This window comes from Falco rusticolus, chromosome 1, assembly GCF_015220075.1.
Source record: "Falco rusticolus isolate bFalRus1 chromosome 1, bFalRus1.pri, whole genome shotgun sequence".
In the NCBI taxonomy this organism is placed as follows: domain Eukaryota; kingdom Metazoa; phylum Chordata; class Aves; order Falconiformes; family Falconidae; genus Falco; species Falco rusticolus.
Genome location: NC_051187.1, coordinates 108,605,920 through 108,630,530, shown reverse-complemented (window position 1 = coordinate 108,630,530; position 24,611 = coordinate 108,605,920). Strand labels below are relative to the sequence as shown.

The 24,611-nt window shown below is 50.0% G+C and overlaps 2 protein-coding genes across 7 annotated transcripts in view; one reads left to right on the top strand and one right to left on the bottom strand.

Moving 5' to 3' along the window:
* The window catches only part of TMEM150C (transmembrane protein 150C), a 25,439-nt gene extending 12,419 nt beyond the window's left edge, over window positions 1-13,020 (top strand). For all 6 annotated transcript variants that reach the window (XM_037395236.1, XM_037395211.1, XM_037395228.1 and 3 more), the window contains 5 exons: window positions 76-108; window positions 210-277; window positions 5,696-5,823; window positions 8,228-8,405; window positions 10,643-13,020. In XM_037395236.1, coding sequence (XP_037251133.1) covers window positions 76-108; window positions 210-277; window positions 5,696-5,823; window positions 8,228-8,405; window positions 10,643-10,851 — 616 coding nt within the window. In that variant the 3' untranslated portion in view covers window positions 10,852-13,020. The remainder of the gene's footprint in view (window positions 1-75; window positions 109-209; window positions 278-5,695; window positions 5,824-8,227; window positions 8,406-10,642) is intronic.
* ENOPH1 (enolase-phosphatase 1) lies at window positions 13,008-24,611 on the bottom strand. The gene is made up of 6 exons (XM_037395265.1): window positions 24,066-24,611; window positions 20,278-20,379; window positions 19,318-19,520; window positions 16,425-16,557; window positions 16,032-16,155; window positions 13,008-14,957 (listed from the first exon to the last, which is right to left on the bottom strand). The coding sequence occupies exons 1-6, from the start codon at window positions 24,147-24,149 to the stop codon at window positions 14,818-14,820; spliced, it is 786 nt and encodes a 261-aa protein (XP_037251162.1). The 5' UTR covers window positions 24,150-24,611; the 3' UTR covers window positions 13,008-14,817.

The following is a 24,611-nucleotide window of genomic DNA, read 5'->3' as shown; positions in this document are numbered from 1 at the left end:
AAAATAATAAAACAATGAAAACTGACTGGGAAAGAAAATCCTGAATCTTTGTTCCTATGCATCTGTGTCTCTTAGGAAGCCTGGTTCCAAAAGACCACCTTATATCAGGTAAGTGAATGATTTTCTTCCAGTTACTGTTCTGATTAATGGTTGTTATTCATGTGTCTTTGCCATCCTAAGGTTACAATGATACATTTATATTTTCCAAGTATTGCAGGTGATGCACCTCCTGCAAGCTGTGTGTTTAGCCAAGTCATGAACATGGCAGCATTTCTAGGTAGGAACCACAAGGGGAATGTTTTTTTTTTTCTCTGTCATGATTTGTTTTAAGAAATCACTGAACCATAAGTAATATCCCATACATACTGTTCTTGATTCTGATGATGTGAAATCAAATCATTTAAACTGCAATGACTACTGACTAAGACAGTATTGTTTTGTCTCCATTTGTAGAAAAACAGAATGAAGCTGGATGCATTTGAACTTTATTGGGTTTGATTTATTCTTATGTCTTATACTGTCTCAGCCTGGAATCAGTGTCGCTGTTTCATTGTATGGTGGTTTTTGTTATATGCTGTGAATGTGGGATAATTGTATGGGAATACTGACAAATGCAGCGACTGATTATACATAATATCATCTGTGCTGAAGTCTCCCCATACCCCAACCCTTCCTAAATTCAGTTACTAGATCTGTGGAAGTTTACTGGCATTTCCCAGGAGTGGAAATAAGAGGGAAACACCACAAAGAGAAGAAATACCTGAAAAGTACTTGAAAAAAGGTGTTTGTGTTTGGTTCTTAAAACTGTTTGTTACCTTCACCTGTGTGTATTTTGAACAAATTATCCCAGACTTAAATGGCAAATAATTCATTATTTTAACCTTGATTTGCTCTTCTGTAGTAGTACTTGCATTTATTTATTTATTTATATGGGGTGATTTGTTGTGCTTTCAGTTTTGCTCTGAGCTATTCCCTCAAAGTGTGGGTTCCACCCCTGTTGCCTGTGAAAGGCATGATGTTTCTTTTCAGAAACCAGGAAATTCAGTTGAGTTGAGCTTTGAAATTAATCCAGACCTGTATGTGCACGAGTAAGATACTTTAGCAATCTTAATCTGACATAATAAAAACGAGGCTTTGGATGTAAAACCTGCTAAAACATGTTTAATCATGAAACTTGACACAAACTTCTTTATTTTCAAGTATCACTTCAGGGTGGAGTTTAGGTACCCTTACACTTTATTTCTGTGTATGGCTTTGCTTCAGTTTTAGATCTTGATTTACATATTGAGCCAGAGTCTCAGTTAGTAGAAATAATTCTGGCTCTAGTTTGTGCTAAGGCTGGGTCTTGCACACATTTTATTTATATGCCTGACACACAGTGCAATGGGATTCTGATGATGTGATTTAAACTTCTGAGCCCCAAACCACCTAAAACGACTTCTGCATAGCATGCTACTCCTTATCTTGACGTGGCTGTTTGACAGCAGTGAATACACACCTGCCTTTTCAGCTCCTTCCAGGTAAGGCTCCTCTGGTCAAGCAGCCTCTGTGAACCCACACCAAGTCCCACCCGGTCCAGGCACTTTATGAAAGAGCAGGAATTAGCTTCATGCTCACTTACTATGCGATCTGGGTGGACATGAGGATAGCAGTTGCATGTGTGAGGGGAGCAGCTGGTGTGAAGAAGGGCAGGCAAACAAAAGACATGCAGCATTTTGAAGCTAAGCTGTACTGTATGCTTCAACTGCTGCTTCTTCCGTTGCAAGAAGAAATATAACCAGGGAACCTCCAGACTGCAGGCGTGTGTGGGAGATGTGATAATAGGTGGCTGCCTTGGCCATTGTTGAGTTTATGAAATATCATGAAATGGCTGGTGTAATGAGGAAAAAGGTCAGCAGGGTTGGTACCCTGGATTTCAAGAAAGCAAACTTTAAGCTATTGAGGGAGCTGCTTAGCAGAGTACCCTGGGAATCTGCTTTTGAGGGCTTAGGAATCCACAAGCGCTGGTCAGTCTTTAAGAGCCATCTTGCAGGAGCACAGGGGCAGGCTGTCCCACTGCGTCAGAAGTCAAGCTGGGCAGAAGACCAGCTTGGCTGAGCAGGGAACTCCTCGTGGAGCTCAAGAGGAAAAAGAGATTGTGTGATGTCTGGAAGCAAGGCCAGGCTTTGCAGGAAGATTACAGAGCTGTGCTTCGTGTATACGGGGAGCAGGGATGAAGGCCAGAGCTCAGTTAGAGTTGAAGCTGGCCAGTGTTGTGTCAGGTAACAAGAAGGGCTTTTTAAAATATGTCAATAGCAAAAGGAGGTCTGAAGAAGGCAGTGAGCTGATACTTACTGAAGATGGCCAGCTGACTGATAGGGATGGAGGTAGAGCAGAGGCATTCCATGCTCTTTTTGCCTCTATCTTCAGTAATACTGAGAGGCCCTGGGCTGCCTGGTCCCAGGAGTTGTAGGACCACAAACGCAGGAGCAGTGACTCTCCTCCATGTGTGGACACTGAAACTGTAAGGGACCAGCTGTATCAGCTGAATGTTCCCAAGTCGCTGGGGCCTGGTAAAATTCATCCCAGAGTACTGAAGGAGCCAGTGGATGTGATGGCAGGACCCCTCTCAGTCATCTGCCAAAGGTCTTGGGAGCCTGGGGAGGTCCCTGCTCGCTGGAAGCTGGCCAGTGTTATTCCGATCTACCAGAAGGGCATGAGGGAAGACCCAGGGAACTACAGATCTGTGAGCCTAACCTCGGTTCCTGGAAAAATGACAGGGAAGATCATACAGGGTACTGTTGAAAGGCATTTAAAGAGCAATGCAATCATCAGGCACAGCCAACAGGTTCACAAAGGGAGAGTCCTGTTTACCTAACTGGATACCCTTCCATGATAAGGTCACACACCTAGTGGATGAAGGGAAGGTGGCAGATGTAGGTTTTCTGGTACTGTCCCTCACAGCATCCTTCTGGACAAGTTGCCCTCCTGTGGGATGAGTGCGTTCACAGTGCACCAGGTGAGGAACTGGCTGAAGGGCAGGGTTCAGAGAGTTGTAGTGAGTGGGGCTATATCTGGATGGTGACCAGTCACCAGCTGCTGCTCAGGGTCCAGTTCTAGGGCCAGTTTTGTTCAGTGTTTCTGTCAAAAACCTGGGTGCAGGAGCCGATGCACCGTTAGCAAGTTTGCTGATGATACCAAACCCGGAGGTGCTCTTGACTCTCTTGAGGGGCAAGATGCCTTGCAAAGGGATCTGGATGGACTGGAGCTCTGAGCAGTGATTAACAGGATGAAATCTAACAAGTCAAGATGCGGGACTGTGCACCTAGGATGGAGTAACACCAGGCACGGGTATGAACTGGGAGAGGAGCGGCAGGGGATCTGTGGGTCTGGCTGAGGGCAGGCTCAGTGCCAGTCAGGGATGTGCCCTGGCAGCCCAGAGGGCAAACTGCATCCTGGGGTGCATCAAACACAGCATAACCAGCTGGGCAAAGAGGTGGTTATCCCTGGGTGCTGGGGTGGCGTCACCTTGAGCAGTGTGTGCGGTTCAGGGCCCCACAATCTGACACAGATGTGAAAGTACTTGAGCGCATCCAGAAGAGGGTAACGCAGCTGGTGGAAGGGCTGAAGACATGTCCTATGAGGAACGGCTGAGGACTTTGGTTTTGTCCAGTTTGGAGCAAAGGGGGCTGAGGGGTGACCTCATTGCCCTCTCCAGCTTCCTGAGGAGGGGAAGTGGAGAGGGAGGTGCTGAGCATTTCTCCCTGGGATCCAGTGATAGGACGTGTGGGAATGGTTCAAAGCTGCATCTGAGGAGGTTTAGACCAGACATTGGGAAGCATTTCTTTACTGAGAGCGTGGTCAAACACTGGAACAGGCTTCCTGGGGGGGTGGGCGATGCCCCAGGCCTGTCAGTGTTTCAGAGGCGTTTGGACCATTCCCCTAATAACATGCTGTAACTTTTGGTCGGCCCTGAAGTGGTCAGGCACTTGGACGGGATGATTGTTGTGGATCTCTTCCAACTGAACTATCCTCTCCCTCTCCCTCTCCCTCTCCCTCTCCCTCTCCCTCTCCCTCTCCCTCTCCCTCTCCCTCTCCCTCTCCCTCTCCCTCTCCCTCTCCCTCTCCCTCTCCCTCTCCCTCTCCCTCTCCCTCTCCCTCTCCCTCTCCCTCTCCCTCTCCCTCTCCTCTCCCTCTCCCTCTCCCTCTCCCTCTCCCTCTCCCTCTCCCTCTCCCTCTCCCTCTCCCTCTCCCTCTCCCTCTCCCTCTCCTCTTTTGGATAAAGCCAAGCTTTTCTCTGCTGTACTGGGTGCTTCTGAGAGCTGCTTTTAGTGTATACCTCTGGCCACCTTAGTTGTGTCAAAGCCATTGCTGTAGGAGAGGAAAACTGCAGAAATATGCGGGTAACATAGATATTACTGAATATTGAAAATGCCATTGTTTTTCACATAATGCTGGAAGGTGACCTTTTCATTCCCTTTTGTTATTCCCATCAGTGTTTTAGGAAAAGTTAACATAACTTCAGGATCCTGTCCTATAGAAATAGAAATGGAAAAGTTCCTGCACATGAGCTCAAGTAGTCACAAAGTGGCTGTCCCAAACAATTACCTAGGGACGAAAACCAGAAATTCTCTTTTTTAGGGGAACAAAGACCTGTGGTTTTCAAGGATTTGGAGTGGATTGATCCACTAAAGCAAAGTATGAGAGAGCAAACTCAAACATCTTTTGCAGTTTGGATAAAAGTGGGTATTTTTCAGTTACAGTGCCCTTATTTTTCTAAACTCTGTGTTTGGAATTATACCAGGGGTTTTGTGGAAGATGTAGATCTAATTTGCAGACAACAGTATGACCTGCATGTTTTCAATTTGAGCATAAGCATAAGAAGGTGTTCAGCAACAACCAGTAAATTTCCCTCTTCAATTAACTTGTTTGTTAGTGGTCTGATTTGAATCCCATCTGAAGGCCAACTGATTGCTTGGCTTTCCGCGTTGTTCCATGCAGCATTCCTTAGGGAGGGCAAGAATAAAGAATGTGAATATCTCCTGGGGTTATGTCATATCATATGACATATCATGTATCATATATATCATGTATCATATGTCGTGTCATAGCACTTGGGCTAATTGTATGCTTGGAAGGACTGTTCTTCCAGTGTTCGTGGAAAATTAGTGCAATATTTTGGCTTACATTTGTGGCACCAGCAACTTATTTCAGAGGAGGAGAAGAGGCGGTGGGTGTTATGGAAAAACCTGCAGAAATACATATGTTCCGTTCATACATTCTCTAATACAGGTGAGGTTTGACGTACCTCCTCCAAGAGAGCTCAGTGCTCATGAATGGAGTGAAACTTGATGCAAGCCCAGCTGCCACAATGTGAATACATGGGGCGGGGGGGTGATAGACTACGTGCTGGGAGCTTCACAGGCAAATAGGAAGGTGGTGCTCTTCCCCCAGAAAATTTGCAACCCAGTTCCTAGATAAAGCATCATGAGAAAAGGAAGCGTGGGAACTCAGTGTAACTGGATTACAAGAGAGATGCTTCCTGTGCTTAGTCTCGTCTGTGATGGGAGGGGGCCATGCAGAAGCACTAAGATAGCCAGCCTGCAGTGCGCTCTCCCCTCTGGGTGGAAAGAGGGCTAGGGGTCCGTGAGCCCTCAGCCAGATGGTTACTACAGTGTTCTACCTAATGACATACCTTGCATTGTTTCCTTTTCAGCACTTGTCGTGGCTGTCCTGCGCTTCATTCAGCTGAAGCCGAAGGTGCTGAACCCTTGGCTGAACGTCAGCGGCCTGGTGGCATTATGCTTGGCCTCTTTTGGGATGACCCTCCTCGGCAACTTTCAGGTACTGTGCTCTAGGCTTGGGCCACTGTGTCCATGCTGTGAGATTCCTGCTTTTCTAGGACATCTGCTTTGGTCTTTGAACTGCCTGTGACGTGAGCTCAGGAGATACGTTAGGCTGTGCCTCAGCCCGCCTTGTACCTGCTCTGCCACCTCTGTCTGCTGCTTACGTAGCCCCACTGACATGCTGAGATGAAGTGCCACAATAATTTTTCACATATTCCCAGTAGGATTTGCACCTGCGTGCTTACCCTCGACCTGCCAAGAGTCTGAGCAGGGACCCTGCTGAGCTTCTTGAGCCTTAGGGGTTGGCACAGATGGTTCTGGGTAAAAGGACTGACCTGGAAGTTTACGTACGCACCTGCGCGAACGGGCGCACAGCTGCCCGTACAGGTTTAGCAGGCAGTTCAGGGTCCTTCATTTAAAACATACCTTGTTTAAACCCACCTTCTGCTTGTCCTCAGACTGGCCACGAGAGGGACACAGCAGAGGAACGCTACAAGGGTGCCTGAGCAGAGGGTCCCTCCGCTTCCCGATCTGTTCTGCAACATTATACAAACAAGCAAGCAAGCTGTCAGAGCCGCAGCGTTGCTTTGCATGGTTGGGTGTGTTCACTGTCATCACAAGCGTGTCTGTTAGGTCTGCAGTGAAAATCGTGGCATTAGAGTCAGTGGCCCTTAGGTTTCCCTATCCCTTTGCTGTCCCTGATGCTCTGCCTCTCACTGGGGTGCAAGTAATGACCCCCAATAATGACAGGAACAGAGAAAGTTCAGTGTAGGCTGATGTCTTTCCTGGCTTTGCAGTCGGGGAGCTATTTTTCCTGCCAATGCAGGAAGGGTGAGTAGCGGTTTGGGATGTGGAGCAATTGCAGGAGCTTTGTGTCCTTTCATATTTTTTTTATTGTTTTTTAATGAGGTGTGAGATAATTTGACTGTTTGGGACCTGGTCTTCCTAATTCCACAGCACCAGACAAAAACCTGGAGTCTTGTTTTTTTCATGAGAGCTTCCCAGCTAGGAACTATGAGGCTTTTGTAACAGCTTTGTCTAGGTATGAGAAGAGTATTTCTAGTACAGGGAAGGTACTAGGAAGCAGTTTCAACCTCTCCTTCCTTTTTTTTCACTCCTTGGAGCAAATTATTGTTATTTAAAAGTGGATACTTTGAATCATGCCTGGTTATAAATTCTGAACTAATTATCCACTCCTTGTTAGTTACCTGTATCCTTGCTTAGATCTTTTGCCAAACCACAAAAGCATGAAACCCTGTTTTTCCCTGCCTGATTGCTAAGCTGAATGTGGCATTAAACCATATTTCTGGAAAATTACAGCTTGAGTGTGTTAGAGGGACGTTATGGCTGAGTCCCTTGCAGTGCAGGCTGCCTTGGGAAAGGCAGCTCAATCCCATTTTTGTGGGCACTAGAGTTATGCAAAGCCAGAGGGGCAGGGCAGCATTTGAACGTACCCTTGAAAAAAACCTCGAGGTAGGGAGGAGAGGGGAAAGATTAGTGGAGGCACAGTAACTAGACTATTATCTTGTAGACTGCATCTTGTTTGGTGCAAATTTATTAAATCACCAAACAGGAATCAAGGCTGCAGGGAGGAATTACAGACTGCTGTTTTTTCTAGAAGAGCCTCAGAAGCAGAAGGAAAGAGAGATTGTCTGGCTTAAGTCTTGTCCGTGCTGGACTTTCTGAATGAATTTGCAGCCTCAGGGGATCTCTTTGCAGATTCTTGCTTGTTGAACCTGGCTGTCCTTTTGCCTTGTGGCATTGCACAGTCACTGAGCCCTGTGAAACATGAGAGCCCAAGGAAGAGAGAAGCACTTGCACTCCAGAGAGGTTGGGTTCATATTGCCTCAGACCCCAATGGTCAAGGATGGGCAGGAGAGGGAACAGACTGTCAAGCTCTTTGGTCATAGAAACTTGCCAAACCAGGAGCATGTGTCTGTGTTTTGGCTTGTGCTAGCTCAGCAGAGGCGGTAGGGCTTTGGCCACCCTCTGCCCCAGGCAGCACTGCTCCATGCAGCTGGCACTGAAGGACGCAGAGTTTGTGTCCAATGCAGGGAGCTGTACAAGACCCCAGTGGATTGTCCTTGCCTGCCCTGGCCATCATATCAAGCCAGGGAAGGATGTACTTCTGAGCGCTGTGTTAGTGAGTCTTGTCAGGGAGCTGTGGAGGCAGTCCCCAGGCAACTGCAGTTTCCACTGTGTTTGGGCTTTGAGCAGTAGATCTGCTTGACTGTGACAGCTGTCAACTCGTCTTGGTTATGTGATACCTTACACCTTTGCCAGAAGAAATGATACAGCATCTCTGTCTCAAACCCCAGTTATTCCCACTCTCTCTATCCCACCCAGCAGCTAGCAGCTAGCTCCTGTTGCATCCAAACAATGACCATTTTGTTTGTTCCTAGCTTTCCAATGATGAGGAGATCCACAATGTGGGCACATCGCTGACCTTTGGTTTTGGGACCTTGGCGTGCTGGATCCAGTCTGCCCTCACCCTCAAGATCAACCTGAAGAACGAGGGACGGAAAGCTGGGATTCCACGAGTTGCGCTGTCAGCCAGCATCACCCTCTGTGTGGTGCTCTGTATCCTTTTGTCCTGCTCCCTGGGAAGCCAGGTATCATACGTATCTGACACTCTCTGCAGCAGGGAACGTTGGCTCTTCTCGCATCCTTTCTAGGATCTCAAAACATTTAGGAATGCTGTGTAGCTTGCCTTCATGGCATGATTGGCTCATTTTGCTACTTGTGTTTTACCAGAAGGCAGTGTTTCATAGATGGGCTTACTTCTTTCATAAATGTTTCTAAAACTTGGTAGTGATATCCAAAGTGCTTACAATATTGCATAGTATCTGTGTGATTTAATGGCACCACTGCTTACCTACACAGTAGCATTTAAGATTATGCAAAATACTGAGATACAAAATCTCAGGAGAACAAAGGAACAAGGGAAGAAAAGAGATTTCTGAAGATGAGAAGATTTTGATGTGTTTATTGAAATGCTCCAGGGTGGTAGATCTAGCTCTGCCTTTTAAAATGCTTAGCGTAGCCAAGAGCTGCTGGGTCATGTAAGCTTTGGGTAGGACTAGGTACTTTGCAAATGAGGTTTGGGCTGTGGGGTCTGTGGTCACTCAGGCTGGATGTACATGTGGCTTCCTCTCCACCTTGTGCCTGTCAGCCCCACTCCAGACCTTCTGTTTACACCAGCACTCTGTACCCTGGGTGTTTGTTTAGGGTGGATCCATTCACTGCATAGTTGCATCAACTTAGTGCTGGGATAAGCAAGAGGTCAGGAATAAATGGCAAGGAAGATAATCCCCCTCTTCAGGGAACAGCCTGTTCTTAAAACAGTTGCTTAGTCACTTGGTTGGTTTTGAAGATTTCAGTCAGTGTGCAGAGGAATAGCAGATTGACGTGAAGATGTACCATCAGTTGCCTCTTAAGCTTCCTTGGGAAAATCTGGAGGTGAGCATCATACCTTGGAGTACATAACGTAGGAGTTTGCCTGTGGTGCTCCCCTTGCCCCAAGACCATAGGTCCTCCAGGGTGTGTATGGGGTAGGGCTGCATGTGAGGAGCTGGGCCAGGCTCCTGCTATGCTGCTGTCTTCAGAGGTGTCTGCCAGGCTGGGAGCAGGAGCAGCCAGGTACGCCAGGGTGTAGCTGCTCCTGTACTGACATGCTGGGTGCGCCCAGCCCTCCCCAGCTGGCTGCATGGCACTGAAGGCCTTGGGCCCTCTGTGGAGGAGGGCAGGCTGAAGCAGGAGACCCATTCTGTGCCCCCCTGCCTCTCCAGCTCTGAAAAAGCTTGGGGCTGGCTCCCTATCTCATGTGGCTTGTGCATAACCCTTGCACTGCAGGGAAAGAAGATGATATTTAAAGACAGACACAGAATGCTGTTTGCTGAAATGAAGCTTTGGTTGCCTACACTAAGCCCAAGATGAAAAGTCTCTGATTATCGGCTTTGTGCAGTTAAAGCATAGGAGATGCTGCTTGTTTATTTGTTTTACCTGTGAAGATTTGTGATGCTGCGTTCTTGAAGTACAGAGGAAATCCCGAGAGACAGAAGAGCCAGTAGGTTTAGAGGAGATGTGCACTGGGCTAGGGCAGGTCCCCAGCTGAGGAGAGGGCCCCTTCTGCTTTAGGGGAGATGAGAACTGCTTTTATGGAGTACTCCCAACACAACCTGAGGCACAGCAGTGAGAGACCCTGATGCCAGGCAATATGTGGTCCAAGCACACGGGTGCATGAACCTGGAGGATGGTTTCTGTCTCTGGCAGCATTCTTTCTCCTTTAAGTATAACATACCATATTGTTTAGAATGACGCTTCCTGGATTTCACAGAAAGGGATGATTTTGCAGGCTATCTAAAGAGAATGAAAGTTTGCACAATGTAGGTTGAAGGGTGTCCCCATTGCCTGCGGTGCAGAGATCTGATCCAGCTTTCGCTGGGAGGCTCCTGGCAGGTGGGAGCCCGCAGCCAGATCTCCAGCTTGCTGGCTGTGTCACTGGCTAGTTAGATGTTCAAGCAAGTAATTGATTTCTCTGCACCTAAGTCTTTCCCTCTGTGAATGTTTAGCAGCCTGAATTGGAATCAGGAAGCCCTGGTCTGTGTAGGAGAGCTGCTGCGCTCCACAGGCATTGTTGGACACCTGATATCCCTTCCATCTCTGGCACCACATGCAAGCTCTCCTGAGATGGCTGGCTGGGTTGATTGTCATCTGGGTTGACTTTGATTTTTAAGATTTTGTCTTCCCTGTTGGTTTTCTCTCATCCTGGCAGGTGTCTCTACTCCCACTAGTTCTCCTTGACTTGCCTCTTCCAGATTTCATCCTCATGGCACAAGGCATTCACATGCATGCTTCCAGGATCCAGTGGGGCCTGGTGATGTGCTTCCTGTGCTACTTCGGCACCTTTGCAGTGGAGTTCAGGCACTACAGATTTGAGATTGTTTGCTCTGAGTACCAGGAAAACTTTCTGAGCTTTTCTGAAAGCTTATCGGAAGCCTCGGAGTACCAGACAGATCAGGTGTAGCCTGTCCTCTGGCGGGGGGAGGGGGGGGCAGGTGTGGTTTCATGGGTTAAACATGACCTCATTCACACTTTTTTGATGAGTTTTTTTCATGTGCAATCATGATCATGTTGCCAAAGGGCTCCGAGGGTGGCTGTCTCATTAAGAGCCAAACAAAACTATCTGTCTGCTGGGAGAGGAGTGGACCCTTCTCAGCGGCAGCATTGGGAGCACAAGCTGTTTAGTTTGCGACTGAACAGTGACTCTTTCTGAGTGGCCCTGTCACACTCGCATTGCTCAGAACATTCAACAGCCAGTCCTCACGATGCCCCTCTGAGACAGGCACTCCTCAGCCTGTTCTGCAGAGGAGGAGGTGAAGGAAATGGACTTCTCCAGGCACCAGGAGTCTTCAGGAGTCACCAGTCTGCATCTTTTGTGTGTTTCTTGTGTTGTTTTCTTTGCTGCCAACTGTTGTGACTTGGCAAGATGAGAAAGGGCAGCTGTTTCTTCTGGACCTGGAATCGGGCAGTGGAAAGCCCCGGCTGGCTGGCTTATGTGGTGAGCAGGCAGGCATTTCTTCTGTCTGGGAAAGCAGCCGACAGTAAAGCCAGGTTTGGGAGAAGCTGTGTTGTGATCGGGAAGTGAGACTGGGCTGACGTAGCTGGGCAGCCCGTCCCAGGCCAGGGGAGATGGCACAGTGGAGCACTGTCCTCGGCTTTGTGTTTCACACCACAGTGGGGACTGGTGGAAGCCAGGTGCTGAATTAAGATGGGAATGCCCGTGTGCTCTGAAGGTGACCTAGAAAAGGCTTTTCATTATAAGTGTGTAGTGCTTCCACCACATATCATGTGTAGTATTTCAAAAGCTTTTTTTTTTTTATTCCTTGAAGGGGAAAACATTCTGTTGGAGACACTGGGCTTGCCTGCAGCAAGAACAGAACTGTTGCAGGTGGTTCTGGGCGTAGGGTTTGCTTTTGCTCCTTGTGCACTCAGAAGTCAAAGTTCAGATACGCTGACACGAGGCTTGGGCTTAGGGCCCCTCACTGTGGCCTGTTGTCCCGAGTGGAGTCTGCCACACGTTTCAGTGGGCTTCCAAAGTGCAGGGAGGCAGTTCTGCACCAGAGGTTGGGTGATGCAGCCTGAGGGCTGGAGGTGCAGGAAGGGAACAGCAAAACCAGAAGGGCTTCTCCCTCCCTGGAGGGAGATTTTCAGACAGGTCTGTTTTCAAAGAAAAAGCAGGAGCTCAAACCCCCGTTTAGAAACCTGGTTTTGGGAAGGCTGCTGTTTTGGGTGGGCAGGGGAGTGATGGAGGTTGCTTCTCATGAACATGACTCCTGTTTTCATCCATGCATCAGGCTCGGCTTAGGTGTGCATCTTGCCTGAGCTGCAGGCAAGTAATCAGAAATTAAAACAGCGGCAGAAGGCATTTGAAGGGGAGCTCGTGCCGCACCATGGCATTTCTGATAGAGAGGGAAAAGGCACGAGGGCATTCAGTCTTCTGCAAAGGTCAGAGGCCTCTCCTGAAAGGAGAAACAGTTAAGAACTTCTGTCGACTATTGTAAGTAGAAAGCTTTCAGCCAGCCCTTTATCTCCTGTGGGCCAAAAGTTGTTCTCATGCAGCTGTTACAAATCCAGAGCATCTCCAGCCGATGAAGGGTTGTTGTTGGACTGCTGAAGGCCTTCTCCTTGTAGCTGTGTCATTAGTGGGAAGCTTTCCTGGAGGGACACGCTAAGGGTGGCCCAAGGGCACAGCAGCATAAGGTGCAGGGCTCCCTAGCAGCACATCTGGGGAGCTCGTCCTGGGTGAGGGCAGGAGGGGATAGTCTGGAAAAGATGCAAGTGGGGAACCTCTCACATGGCCACACAGGCTCAACGCATATGGAGCACAAAATAGCAATTTGTTTTAAGGATGGTTTACTGTAAATAGTCCACTGTGACTGTTTTTTAAAATTAATTAATACTTTCAGTTTATCATTTTATATTTTGTAATTTTATCAGAAAAAAAAATGTTTGTGATTTTTTTTTTCTTGTCTTTCTTTCCTTTTCCTATATGCAATCCAAACTAAACTTGAGGTTTTTGGTGATAACTCTGTACATTTCTTAGAGTATTTCTAACAGCACATTTCAGTACAACTAAATGACAACTGATATACACTGAAACATGACCACTAAATAAAGTGCTTTTATGGAGAAAGTGAGTTTTATTTTTGTCCCCTACCCCATGCATAGCTTTCTGATGGCAAAGGCAAAACAAAAGGTAGTTGCAGTGTCATGATTAAAATTAACACTTAAGGAAGCCAGGGACTATTCAGCCATGCAGACACACTTATTGTAACAGTGCTAATTAGCAGGCTCTTTCTAGGAGGAGGATCACACTCATACACAGCCCAGAAACGCATCCAGACTAGCTGCCTCACAGCCTTACCTGCTACCATCAGTTTTAGAAGGGCAGTGCTGGCATGATGTGGTTTCCTCCCAAAATGCCCGTCTCTTGCTTGTTCTCTACAGAGCAGACCCCCTCAACAGGGACAGCTGTAGGTGTAGATCAGAGCTCAGGAAGGCAAAGGTATTACATTTCAGCCAGCCACGAGGGCAAGCTCAAGCACAGTCACACAGAAATGAGTAAGTAGCAAGTGACAGCCATGCACAAAGTGCCAGCAGCAGGGAACTGGGGTTTCAGACCGTCTCTGCCTCCTTGATTACCAGGAATAACCTAGTTGTGGCTCTTGCTCCTGCACCCTCCCCGGAGCCCCTGCCGAGATGGTAAGATGGTCAGGGAGGCAACACAGCTTCCTTGGCAGGACAGGGATGTCTGCCTTGAAGAAAGGACCAGGGAGGACGAAAGCAGGAAAACAAATTGTTCACAAGTTTTAAAAAAAGATATTTGCCTTTAGGTGCTGGGATTACTGGTGCTAAACACTGGGAGGCTGAACACTGGGAGGGAGTGAACACCAGGAGAGCAAAGTTGTGGTTTTATTTACTACATTAGGAAAAGCTCCATGACCATCTGATGATATAAATTGGCACAATTTAGATAGGGTGGGTGAAAAGGTCGGGGTTTTAATTCTCATTAAACACAGCAGGATGTTCCCCTCAGGAGCAGCTGTGTGTCAAGTTTTGCTCACAGCTGACTAGTGCTATGAACGTGTGACGGGGTGATGCTGGCTGCTGAGGAGCACCATGGGTTAGCACTAAGCGAGACACTTCACGGTCAAGCTGACTTTGGTGTTCAGCCAGTTGGATCCCATAGCACAGCACCACAATGCAGCAGTGAGGTGGGTCTAGAATTTAGTTTTTAAAGCTGTATTTCTCTTTGAAATATGAAGCTCTACTTCATTCTGGTAGGCTGGCTGAGCAGCACTAAGCAGCTTCCATATGCAAGTTGTATTGTTTTGTACCTAGACCTGCTGTGGATATAGCCAAGATTTAATTTGTTCCCGGTCTAAAGAGCTTGCCTGCAGCAAGGGCTGGCTTTTGCTGTGGCAGCCCAAACCTACTGTATTATAGCCCACATTTGGCATTTTCTTTTGGGCGTTCTAACTCCCCTAACTCTGACAGTTTTGACTTAGCCAGCAACCCTGTCTGCTCATATCCCCAGTGGTCCCCCTGGGACAGAAGGCCATGCATCTTGTTTGCAGACTGTTTCTAAAAATGATGGAGCTCGTGGTGGGGCGTCTCAGCACCAGATTGCAATGGGTGAGTCTGAAGGAAGCATCCTCTGAGCTAACTGCTAGCTGGGAAAGGGAGGAACAGCCTGGCTCCTAGGTGCTTCTCCCCACCCTGTTCCCAGCTCCAGCTGGCTGCTGCAGCCCTCCATCCTACTGCACAAGGGACCCCACACCATACTCTCTATCCATACCTGCTTGCACTAGTTGTAGGTCCAAGACATGATGTGGGTTTGGTTTTAAATTCTGATTATGGACAAGATTACCTAACATTACACAAGGACAATTCAGGTGAAGCATAGTCTTTTGTGCGTGCACTGCTTTCCCTAAGTGGAGGTAGGCAGGAAAAGTTCAGTGAAAGATGAGATGAGGCTGTAATACGATTTCTCATCATCTGTCAGTCCTGCGTTGCCTGGTCTGATCACCACAGCCACGTGAGTATCCGCTTCCTCGGCCGCATTGGCTTCTGAAACAAATAGAAGTGGGGAAAGCGGAGATGAGACGAGCCCACTGACCTCTTCACATAAGTGTTTTCAAGGCTTGAAGATGCCCCAAAACACTGAAGTGCTTTTAAAGGCTGAGACTGAGAGCAGCGTTTGCACGTGATGCTGCAGAGCTCTAGAGAGGGACCAGCTCCCGGCAGAGCCGCTGTGGGTCACTAGCTGCTGCATAATGTGACCAGGCAGGAGCTGGTGGCCTCGCCATCCCCTTCCCTCTCCCAGCGGATGGCTGTGCAAGGCGCTGTGCAGGCAGCACGCGCCGGCAGCTCCATTCCTGCCAGGAAGTAGCTGGGCTGTGGTCAGGTTGTGGCGTTACTGAGTCCAGCACCCCACACTGGGAACCGCTTCTCACAAACTTCCTGAGCACAGCAACAGGCCCCGGGAAGACAAAAACAGGGAAGAGGAGGTAACCTGAAGCTGCCACCAGCTCTGCTGCCATGGCTGGGGAGGGGGTAAGGGCTAACTCCTGGGGACTGTGCTGGCTTAGACTGAGATCACAACCCAGTGCCCTTTCCACCAGAAAAACATTTCCAGCAAGGGCAAGAAATCAATTAGCTTCCTGAGCCTGGCTTTCCAGGGGTCAAGTCTTGACAACCAGAAGCAATATTTTCCTGCTGCTGAGCACAACCTAACAGTAAGTGGCGCAAAGAACCAGCCACCGTGTGTGCCATGTAGCAGCGCAGCACACATGGTCTGTTCCCCCAAGCATGGGGTCACAAAACCCACTGACCCTGTTTTTAAATGGAGTGCGCCAACTCCTCCAGCAAACGGTCCACCACTTCCAAGTCTCTCCTTGCTCACTGGTGCAAGGGCAGGTTTTCTACTTGACTTATTTTCCCTCGCAGCAGCGCTGCTCACAGATACCCTGCTGCTGTGCCAGAGCCTGGATGCGTGCGGAAGAAGCATGGTAGCATCCAGCCACTGAAGCAAGGTGGTCTGCAGCATTTCTGAGATGCTTGTGACAAGTCAGCAGCAGGCATTGAAAGAGCACCTGCCTCCCTCGCACAGGTAAGAGCCAGCAGGACTGGCAGGCCACCTACCTCGAGGGACATCCGTCAGGAAGAGGATGTTGTTGGTGGCGCACCCAATACTGGCAGCAATCCTTCTGTAGCTCTCGCTTTCTACTTTGGGGCCTATTTTGGTATCAAAGTGGCCGTCAAAGAGCTGAAAAAGAGAAAAGCAAAGGCAGCTGCCAAGTGCCACCTGAAGAGCAGGGCTAAACCTCGCTCCCCAGTGAGACATCCCCTTTCCCTTCCACCACAGCAACAGGGGCTGATGCAGCCGTGCCAGCATGCTCAGCTGGCTGAGCGTAACTCTGCTGGGACAAAGCCACTGCCCCAGCCCCTGTGCACAAAGCATCCAGCAAGGGCAGTTGTGGGAGTGAAGTCCTCTGCAGAGGGAGAAGCTGTAAGGAAGGTGATAAGGTTATTTACCTCTAGGATATCACCTTCTGTAGAATAGCCGAACAGAAGCTTCTGGGCTTCAATGCTGCCCGAGGAGTAGATATAGACCTTCATCCCCGCTTCCCGCCACTTCCGGATGGCTGGAACCACGTCCTCGAAGATTCTGGAGCAAAACAGGGCAACAGGTAAGGGCAAACCCAGAGGCACCTGGAGGGACACCTTTAGCCAGACACTGTCCCCTCAGTTTGCAAGGGGACTTCATTCCCAGGCTGCTCAGGACTCCTGCCAGCGGTGGGTCTGTTTCAGCACCAGGTCACGCATTCCCAGCTCCAGCCACCGAGCAGCTCAGTGACTGCTACACAGACAGCAGCTTTGACGGGCTACTTCAGACCTTTGACAGGAGTTTCTCCAGCCCCTTCAGTTTGCAGAGGGAAGGAAAGGTGGGGGGAAATGGCATCCCCCCGCTGTTCTCTGCGAGGGAGGAATAAGGGGGGAGGACAGAGAATACAGGCTTTTGCATCTTGAGTCCCACCTGCCTTGCAAGCTACAAGTTTCCCTGTTGGTAAAAGCTGTGGCCGTAAGTTCCATCCATACGGGGCAAATGCACCCCACGGGTTCAGGCTCTGCCCACGCGTGGGGAGGAACCGAGAGCAGGCTGCAGCTGCAGGAGCTCAATGAGCAGCACTGTACGAACTGCCTGAAGCCAGACAATAATTTGGGAAAGGAGCGTCCCCTCAGGGACTGAGGTCAGAGCTACTCTACCCAGTGACTCAGATCGTACAGTAGTACCTGTGGGCCAGATGTGTCTCTGGCTTAACTGCACCGCAGAGGGAGAACCAGCTCCTGTTCACTAGGCAGCAGCACCCCTCCCTGTATTCTTCCACCTGGCAAAGGGCTGGGAAGGCAAGATAACAGTCTAGCAATGGGCTGACAATTCTCAAAACAGGAGTTAGGTCTCACTCCCAGGTAGCAGCCACCCAAAGACAAGCCCAGCATCGAGGAGCAAAGCTGCAAGAGAGGGAAGACGGACCAAAGCCAAGGCAACTGCTGTGTAACTGCTAACGGATGTGTCTGTTCCCTCATACCCTTCTCATTTATACCACGAGATCTCTCTAGTGCTGCAGTTACATGTATGTAAAAGCTTTTTGTATGCAAAGGACATTTACAAGATGATGCGTGTACTGGGGGAATCTGAAAGATAGACGCTGCTCAAGAGGAACAAAGTGAGGCTGACAGTAAGTCCCTCAGTAATACACGTGATGGTTGATAAGGAAAGGCCACAACCAACCTCAGAAGGGTAGGGAAGAGGTTTCGGTTTGGTATGGCAGCATGATGGAGAAGAGGTGGAGGAGATGCAATCCTCAGGGAACTGAGTTTTCATCTCAATCCAAATTGCAGCTTTCCCACCTGCACTGCACAGCTCTGTGTGGCCGCTTGGCCCAAGGCCCAGAGGTACTGCCCTGAAAAGAGGATCTGAGCGCCTGAACACCTCAAGAAAGAGGACTTCAAATACATGCAAAAGGAGGTGTTGGATTGAATTTTGCAGACTTGTAGCAATCAGCTGGCCCTTTGTTCATCTCCAGTTTCTCAGCCATCTGTTCAGGGCTTTGTTATGTATTTAAAAAAAAAAATCACTTTTTTTCATAGTTATTTATTAAATGTCTCTGGTGTCAGCTGAAAATATTTGGAGGTTGTATGGCACCTGCAGAAACTCCCAGACTCTCTCATGTTTTCACGTGCTGAGTTCAGTGCCTGGATTTCAGACACACATGTGCCAGATACAGTTGGGTGAAGGGGGGACTTTAGAGATCTCACTCCTCCAAGGCTGCCATGCAGCAAGGCTAGCTCCACAGTTTTCGGGCCACTATAAGGCAATTACCCATGTTTTTAAAAAAAAAAACCAACAGGATGTCTATCCCTCTTGACTTGCTTTTGGGTTTTGTTGCTTTCTCTGGGAGATGTTTACACTTTTCTGTGAGCTCTTTTTCTTCTTCCTCATTCTTCCTTTGGCAAAAGACTTTGTGAACTTAAGGGTTTGTTTTACTTCTTTAGGAACCTGAAATGCATAGTTTATTTAACCAAATACCTCTTGACCTATAAGATCAGGCTTAACTCCAGTTGTCCCTACTTATGCACACTTGTGTTGTGGCTGAAAGATAAAGAGGAACCTGAAGATAAAAAGAAGGGGAAAGGCAGGAAACGTGCAGGTAAGAGACGAAGCAGGAGGAAACAACTGAAAGGACCTCACCCTGCAACTCCAGCTTGTTTAGGCTTGTTCCAAAATGTGAGTGCAATTCAGGGATAAAAAATGCAAGATGGAGAACTGTAAGTTCATACTTGTGCCTCAGTCTCTTGGTTTACCAAGAAATCTCTGTAGCGAAATATTGAGACATTTTCCAAACTTTTAATGCAGTAGTTGTCCCAGATGAATGTTCCACCGGTCATGGGACCAGAATTGCCCTGTCCCCACTACTTTGTTCCTTTCTCAGACCCCATCTCCTTCACAGGCCCTGCCCAGGTGCTCACTGTTTCCCAGCATGTACCTGCTGGTTATTCCTTAAGGAGAAACACTCTCACCCACTTGTCGTCTTCCCAGTGGGCACTGAGACAACTTGGTCAATCCCAAGTTTGCCGTAAGCTTTTGCTTCCCTAGACCCAAAGATGAAGCTCAATGGTTTTGTTTCACTGCACGATCAAGTTTGAAATGAAGTGTCTGCAGTTGCTTCCATGACAGCAGTGGCCTGGCTTAAGCCACAAGAGAATGTAAACGTACTGGCTTCCTCCAGTGAGGTAGTAATCCTATTGGCATTTGTACGCGGGGCTGTTTCCAGGAATAGCTTATGCAGCTACTCTGCTAACAAACACCTAGGAGAGATGCACCCCACACCTGCCCCGGGGAAAGGGGTACGCTATTATTACTCACTCTCCTTTGACATGCCCGGTCGTGTAGGCTGCCCTCCACATGTGACCCTGCAGCTGCTTCAGTGCTGTGGTCTTCCTGTCCAGAGACATCTGCCAGTGAACATTGTCCACCACCGCCTGGATGACCCGCTCCAGCTCCTCTTCCCCGCTTCCGCTCTCCAAAGGGATGGGCACGGCCCCATCCAAGCTGGAGTCCTCCTGAGCCTGGAAATCATTCATGATAAAAAGAGGTAAGGGAAGAGGTGGGGTGGTCTCAATATCTCGATGGAGGAAAGGGGTCCAACACCTGCATCAACGCACCTCTCTGCAGGACACGCTGGAACTGCTCTTCCCATGAAGGGTTACAACACTGAATGCTTTCCTCAATGGGAAATTCAGACTCCAGTTGTGTCTAGAAACACTTGCTTGGATTGTACTTTCCAAATCCCACAATTAGCACTATTGTAGCTGTATTGTAAATACTCTTAACAAGAATTATACTTGCTTAAGTATTTAATTGCTGAAATTAAGGCAAAGAAGCAAATATATCTATTGGCTTCAGATAGCCACAGGTCTCCGAGTGGTGCCATGTCCCTGTACAGAGGCAGGATACGCTGCCCTGTGTTGGACAAGTACTCTGCTGTCCCTCCACACTGCTTCCCAAACAGGCACCTGGAAGCCACAGGTGGTGGATTCAGCAAGAGAAGGGCACAGTGCAGGCACGAAGCTGAAAAGCTGTGGTTTGACGCTTGCTCAGGGGCCGTGAAGACCAAGGCGAGCTGAATGAAACAGCTGAGCTGCTGCCTACCGAGCACCAGCCCTTCCCTGAGCGCAACTCCAGGCTTTGGGTAGGGGAGAATCCACCCATCGAGGCAACCAGCCTCTGCTGGGGAGCAAAGAGAGGTACGGACTCGAGTTGGGTGACTGGGGGAATCTGAGTGACCTGAACCAGCAGAGACACGGTACAGCTCCATTACTTCACCTGTTTCCTCAGAAGCCCGATGTCTCGCTGGCACTCCTCCTCCTCCCAGTGAGCGTGCAGATACTCCTTCACATTGTCTTTGATGTAAGGGAACAAGGTCTCCTGGCAGCACACAAGAAAAACAAGGCAGCTCCTTTAACCTAGCAGAGGTAAGCCTGACCTTATTTTAAAGCAACCGTTTGCACATGCCGGTGTGTGCAGCTATTTTCTCTGCTGGAGCTTCCCCTGCAGCGCTGCAGCTTGTGAAGCTGCCTGCCAGGGGTGCCACTGGCTGCAGCCCGGAGCCAGCCTTGGGCCAACATCAGTGCAGGTGGATTTTTTGCACAAATGCTTAGGCAGCTTCAACTTTTAAATCCCAGGGTGGAAAAGGTGGGTGATAACTTTTCCTGGGCTTGTGAAAGTGTCTCAGATGGCAGACAGGACCCCAGGTTCTCACCAGCTGATAAGTACAGGGCTGACTGTGTATGTACTCTGAACTGACAAGTTACAGTGCTCCTATTTTTAATGGGGTGCTTGTCCTAACGTTCTGAAAACACAGCTCAACTTCTCACCAGAGCTAGAGGACCTTTTGAAAATGGAAAAGTCTATTTAGTGACACTGAGCTCCATAGGACAGTCTTGCAAACAACATGAAAAAGGGTTAGGAAAAAGTGCCATGGGAGAATGCCAAACCTTCCTGGAGATGCCAAGGGCACCTGAAATAAGTACAAATCACTCTCATTAGTGGTGTTTCACAACTGAGAAGCCACAAGCGGCTGCCACGACAGCACCTCTGGGTGTGGAAGAGCCTGAGGGCAAGGGGAAGGGTGGGAAGCTCCTGCCTTCAGGTACGGAACCAAACTTTTCTTAACAGGGAAAAACAAGGAATGGGGAAGAGATGGGAAGAAACTAACCTGAACTTGTCTCTCCTCAAAAAATGGCCAGTGATATTTTTCTCCTCACTGTATGTCACCTTTGTTTACTGAATTAAGAAAACGGTGGTGCTAAAAGCATGGATGTGGTGGCAGAACTGCAGGATTTTCTATTACTGTAATATTGTGTTTTCCATGTTGTATATTTTAAAAACAATGTAAATTTAGGGGAAAGGAAAATGTCTTAAACGCCTAGAGAATTACCACAAACGTGTCCAGGGAAATCAACAGACTTGCAATACCCCCTATTACCCTCTCAATTCCTTTATTTGAGCATAGTTGCTTTCAAAGTCTTTTAAATCATGGAAGAAATTAAAGAGCAGCCACTGGGAAATGCAACCAACTCACTGCCTTGGTTTAACTTCCCTTTACCTTGGATGTCAAAAGGTCCCAATTGCTTTCCAAAAGCAGTGTTTTGTGCTCTTGTGCTGGCGAAGAAAAACTTCCAAACAGGCTTCAAAAGCACAGTGTATTCTGTGATTCAGTGGATTTTAAAAGGGTAAAAGCCTTGGCCCGCTGGCAAACACATGGATGTCTGTGGTCCAGGAGGGGACACCCATGTGGCAGCTGGAGTGGTGGACAGTCAGGGTGACAGTTTACGGATGTCTAGAGTGATCCTAGGCAATGATGTACTAAGTTTAAAAGGCCATGAGTTTGTGTGGAAGAAAGATTCCTTGGCATGGAAATACCTCCATCTCCGCGACTTCAGCTTTCAGCAAAAGTTGGTGGCTGCAAACTCCTGAATAGGTTTAACTGGGGCTGTTGCTGACCTTTATAGGTTCACCCGCTTTTATCTTGGCTAGCAGGAGACCTAAGCCTGCCTGTGCACAGTTCCCATCGCTCCGTCCATCTCCCGTGCGTGCTGGGGAGATGGGTGCTATCACCTCACCACACTGCCAGCCAGCTGGGCTCCCCAGTGACATCCAGCCCCAGATGTGGCTGCCTCAACACAGCCTGGCAGGATGGAGACACAGCCGTCAGCAAACACGGCTCAGCAGCCCTCCTAAGCCTTTGCAACTGCTCACAGCAATGTTAAACCCAGTAGAGGAAGGGTGGTACTTTTATCATCAGTCGACACCCACATAGCACGCCATCACTAGCACTTGTAGTATTCCAAGCAACCAGGGTCAATTTTCCTCCTAATGTCTATGCAAACTGTCACAAAGTTCAGTGACAATCTGCTCTTTTACAGGAGATGTGGCAAATGCCAGGGGATGTAGTTTATCACATTACATCTCTGCCCTGCCATTTACTTTTCTCTGCCAGGGTGGGCCTGGCAAAAGAGAAAATTTGGTGACCTCTAACTAGGGGCCATCAAATATTCTCTTTTCTGGTATCGTTCCTTAATCCACCCATCAACTGGCTTGTGCTCGTTCTATTTCTTTACTTTGCATACTCAATAATTTTAATACTAAAGAAAGGATTAAATAAAATCCTTTAATGGTAACAAATGAAAATGCCTGCAGAACCAGCAGTGGGCCTTTCAAAGAGAAATACAGGCTCTATGGAGTTTAGCTGAAAGTCCAAGTGAAATAACTTTGTTTCAAGCATTTCCAGCAAACCAGGTTTCATCGAGAGCCATAACTCATTCAGCCTCCCTACAAGAGAAAGAACTCTGGGTAGGAAACCATCGCAGGCATATCGCATGCTATTTGCACAACAGCAAAATGGACTCAAGGTGGCTATTAACCATCTTTGCTGCTCTGAGAGATGTTCATTAATAAAGCTGAGCTGTTCAAACTGTTTAAATGGAAAGATATCGAGGGGAGGGAGGCAGCTGTAATGCCATCTAGACCCGAAGTTTCTTCAAGAGCACTGGAAGAACGCGGACAGGGAAGATGTAGGTCACGTTGTTCATCTGTTAAACTGTGTTAGCAGAAACACCTGGGAAGCTTGGCAAGCGCCTTCACCCACGTGGGTCACAAAGCACCGGCAACACAGATCCACTGAAAGCCGTAAAGTCTCCTGGAGAAATACAGGTTAATGGCAGGAGCTCGGACAATTGCCTTCAGTGGAGATTGCTCCTTCCTTCGAAGCACACCAACCTGGTTAGGGACCAAATCCTCCAGGAGAGGGGGGGGCCGCAGCAGCTGGAGTGTTAGTGGCACAGTTACAGCACTTGTCCGGATGCCTCCCGCTGGTCCCGTCCCCCCCACCCGCCCCGGCACTCCGGCTTCGGCACCTAAACCACCGTGTGCAATAGTCCTACATCTTTTCCGAAGCCCGGGAAGCCGCCCGTCGGGATGTGCTGCCGGTGCAGCCCTCCTCAGTGCACCTGCCCCCCGCACTGGTGCTGTGCGGGAGGCGCACAGCTGGGGACACATCTGAGCGCTGTGCGAGAGGCGGGGACACAGCTGGGGACACAGCCGGGCGCTGTGCGAGAGGCAGGGACACAGCTGGCTGCATGGCCCTGGGAAGGGAACAGGCAGCGGGGCACCCGGCGGCGGGACCCCGGCCCGCTGCAAGCCGGGGTGCGGGGCTGCGGCGGCAGCGCGCTGAGCGACAGCCATGCTGCGGGGGCTGCTGCCAGGCGAGGCCCAGGGCGCTCCCTGTAGCCATGAAAAACCCACTCACTGAACGGGAACGGCTCCCGCTCCACTGCCCACGGGCGATCGGTAAAACCAGACCGATTTTCCCCTGGGTGTCATTCCGAAAAACGCAGAAATGAGCCGCGGTTGGCGCTGCCGGGGCGGCCCCGGCCGCCCGCCACCCCGCAGCCGCTCCCGCCCCGGGTCGGCACCGACGTGCGGCCGGCGCAGCGTGCCCGCCCCGGCTGCCGGGGCTGGGGGGGCGGGATGTGTCACGATAAAGACGGCGACGCTATCGGGGCCCCCGGCCGCGTGGGGAGGCCGCCGCCGCCCGGCCCGCCGGGTCTCACCTGGACGAAGGCGATGGGGGTGGTGGTGCCCTCGATGTCCAGCAGGATGGCGCGCACCTCCGCCGGCACCGGCAGCACGCCCATGGCGGCGGCACGTGGGGCGCACCGGGGCCGCTCCGCCCTGCGGCTGGGCGGGGGGCCGGGCCGGGCCGCCGACACCGATCGCGGGGGGCGAGTGCGGCGATGGCGGCGCCCCGGCGGCGGGGAGTGCCGCGCCTCCTGTGCCCGCCCCCGGAGCGCCCGCCCCGCCCCGCCGCCGCCTGAACGGGGTTTTTGGGTTGCACCGGTACCCCCACCCACCTCAGCTCCGGCGCCGGAGCCCGCCTGGCCCGGTACCCCGGTGCGCGTGCCCCCGGCGCCCGGGGCGGCGATCGCCGCCTCGCCCCAGGGCCCGCGGCGGGAAGGGCGCGGGGAGCACCGAGCCGGCGGAGAGGCGAGGCGGGCGGTGGCCGGGCTCCGGGCCCCGCGGCGGGCAGGGCACGGCAGGGCAGGGCAGGGCAGGGCAGGGCAGGGACCCAGCGGCGCCGCGGCCGGGGCTGGCCCCGG

What these genes read in the sequence shown, in the direction of transcription:
- ENOPH1 (XM_037395265.1), bottom strand. Translation starts at nt 24,149, where the DNA reads ATGGGCGTGCTGCCGGTGCCGGCGGAGGTGCGCGCCATCCTGCTGGAC. An exon ending in CAGAAGGTGATATCCTAGAG is followed by an intron (nt 16,156 to 16,424) that starts GTAAATAACCTT and finishes TCTCTTTTTCAG; the next exon opens with CTCTTTGACGGCCACTTTGA. An exon ending in CCTGACGGATGTCCCTCGAG is followed by an intron (nt 14,958 to 16,031) that starts GTAGGTGGCCTG and finishes TATTTGTTTCAG; the next exon opens with AAGCCAATGCGGCCGAGGAA.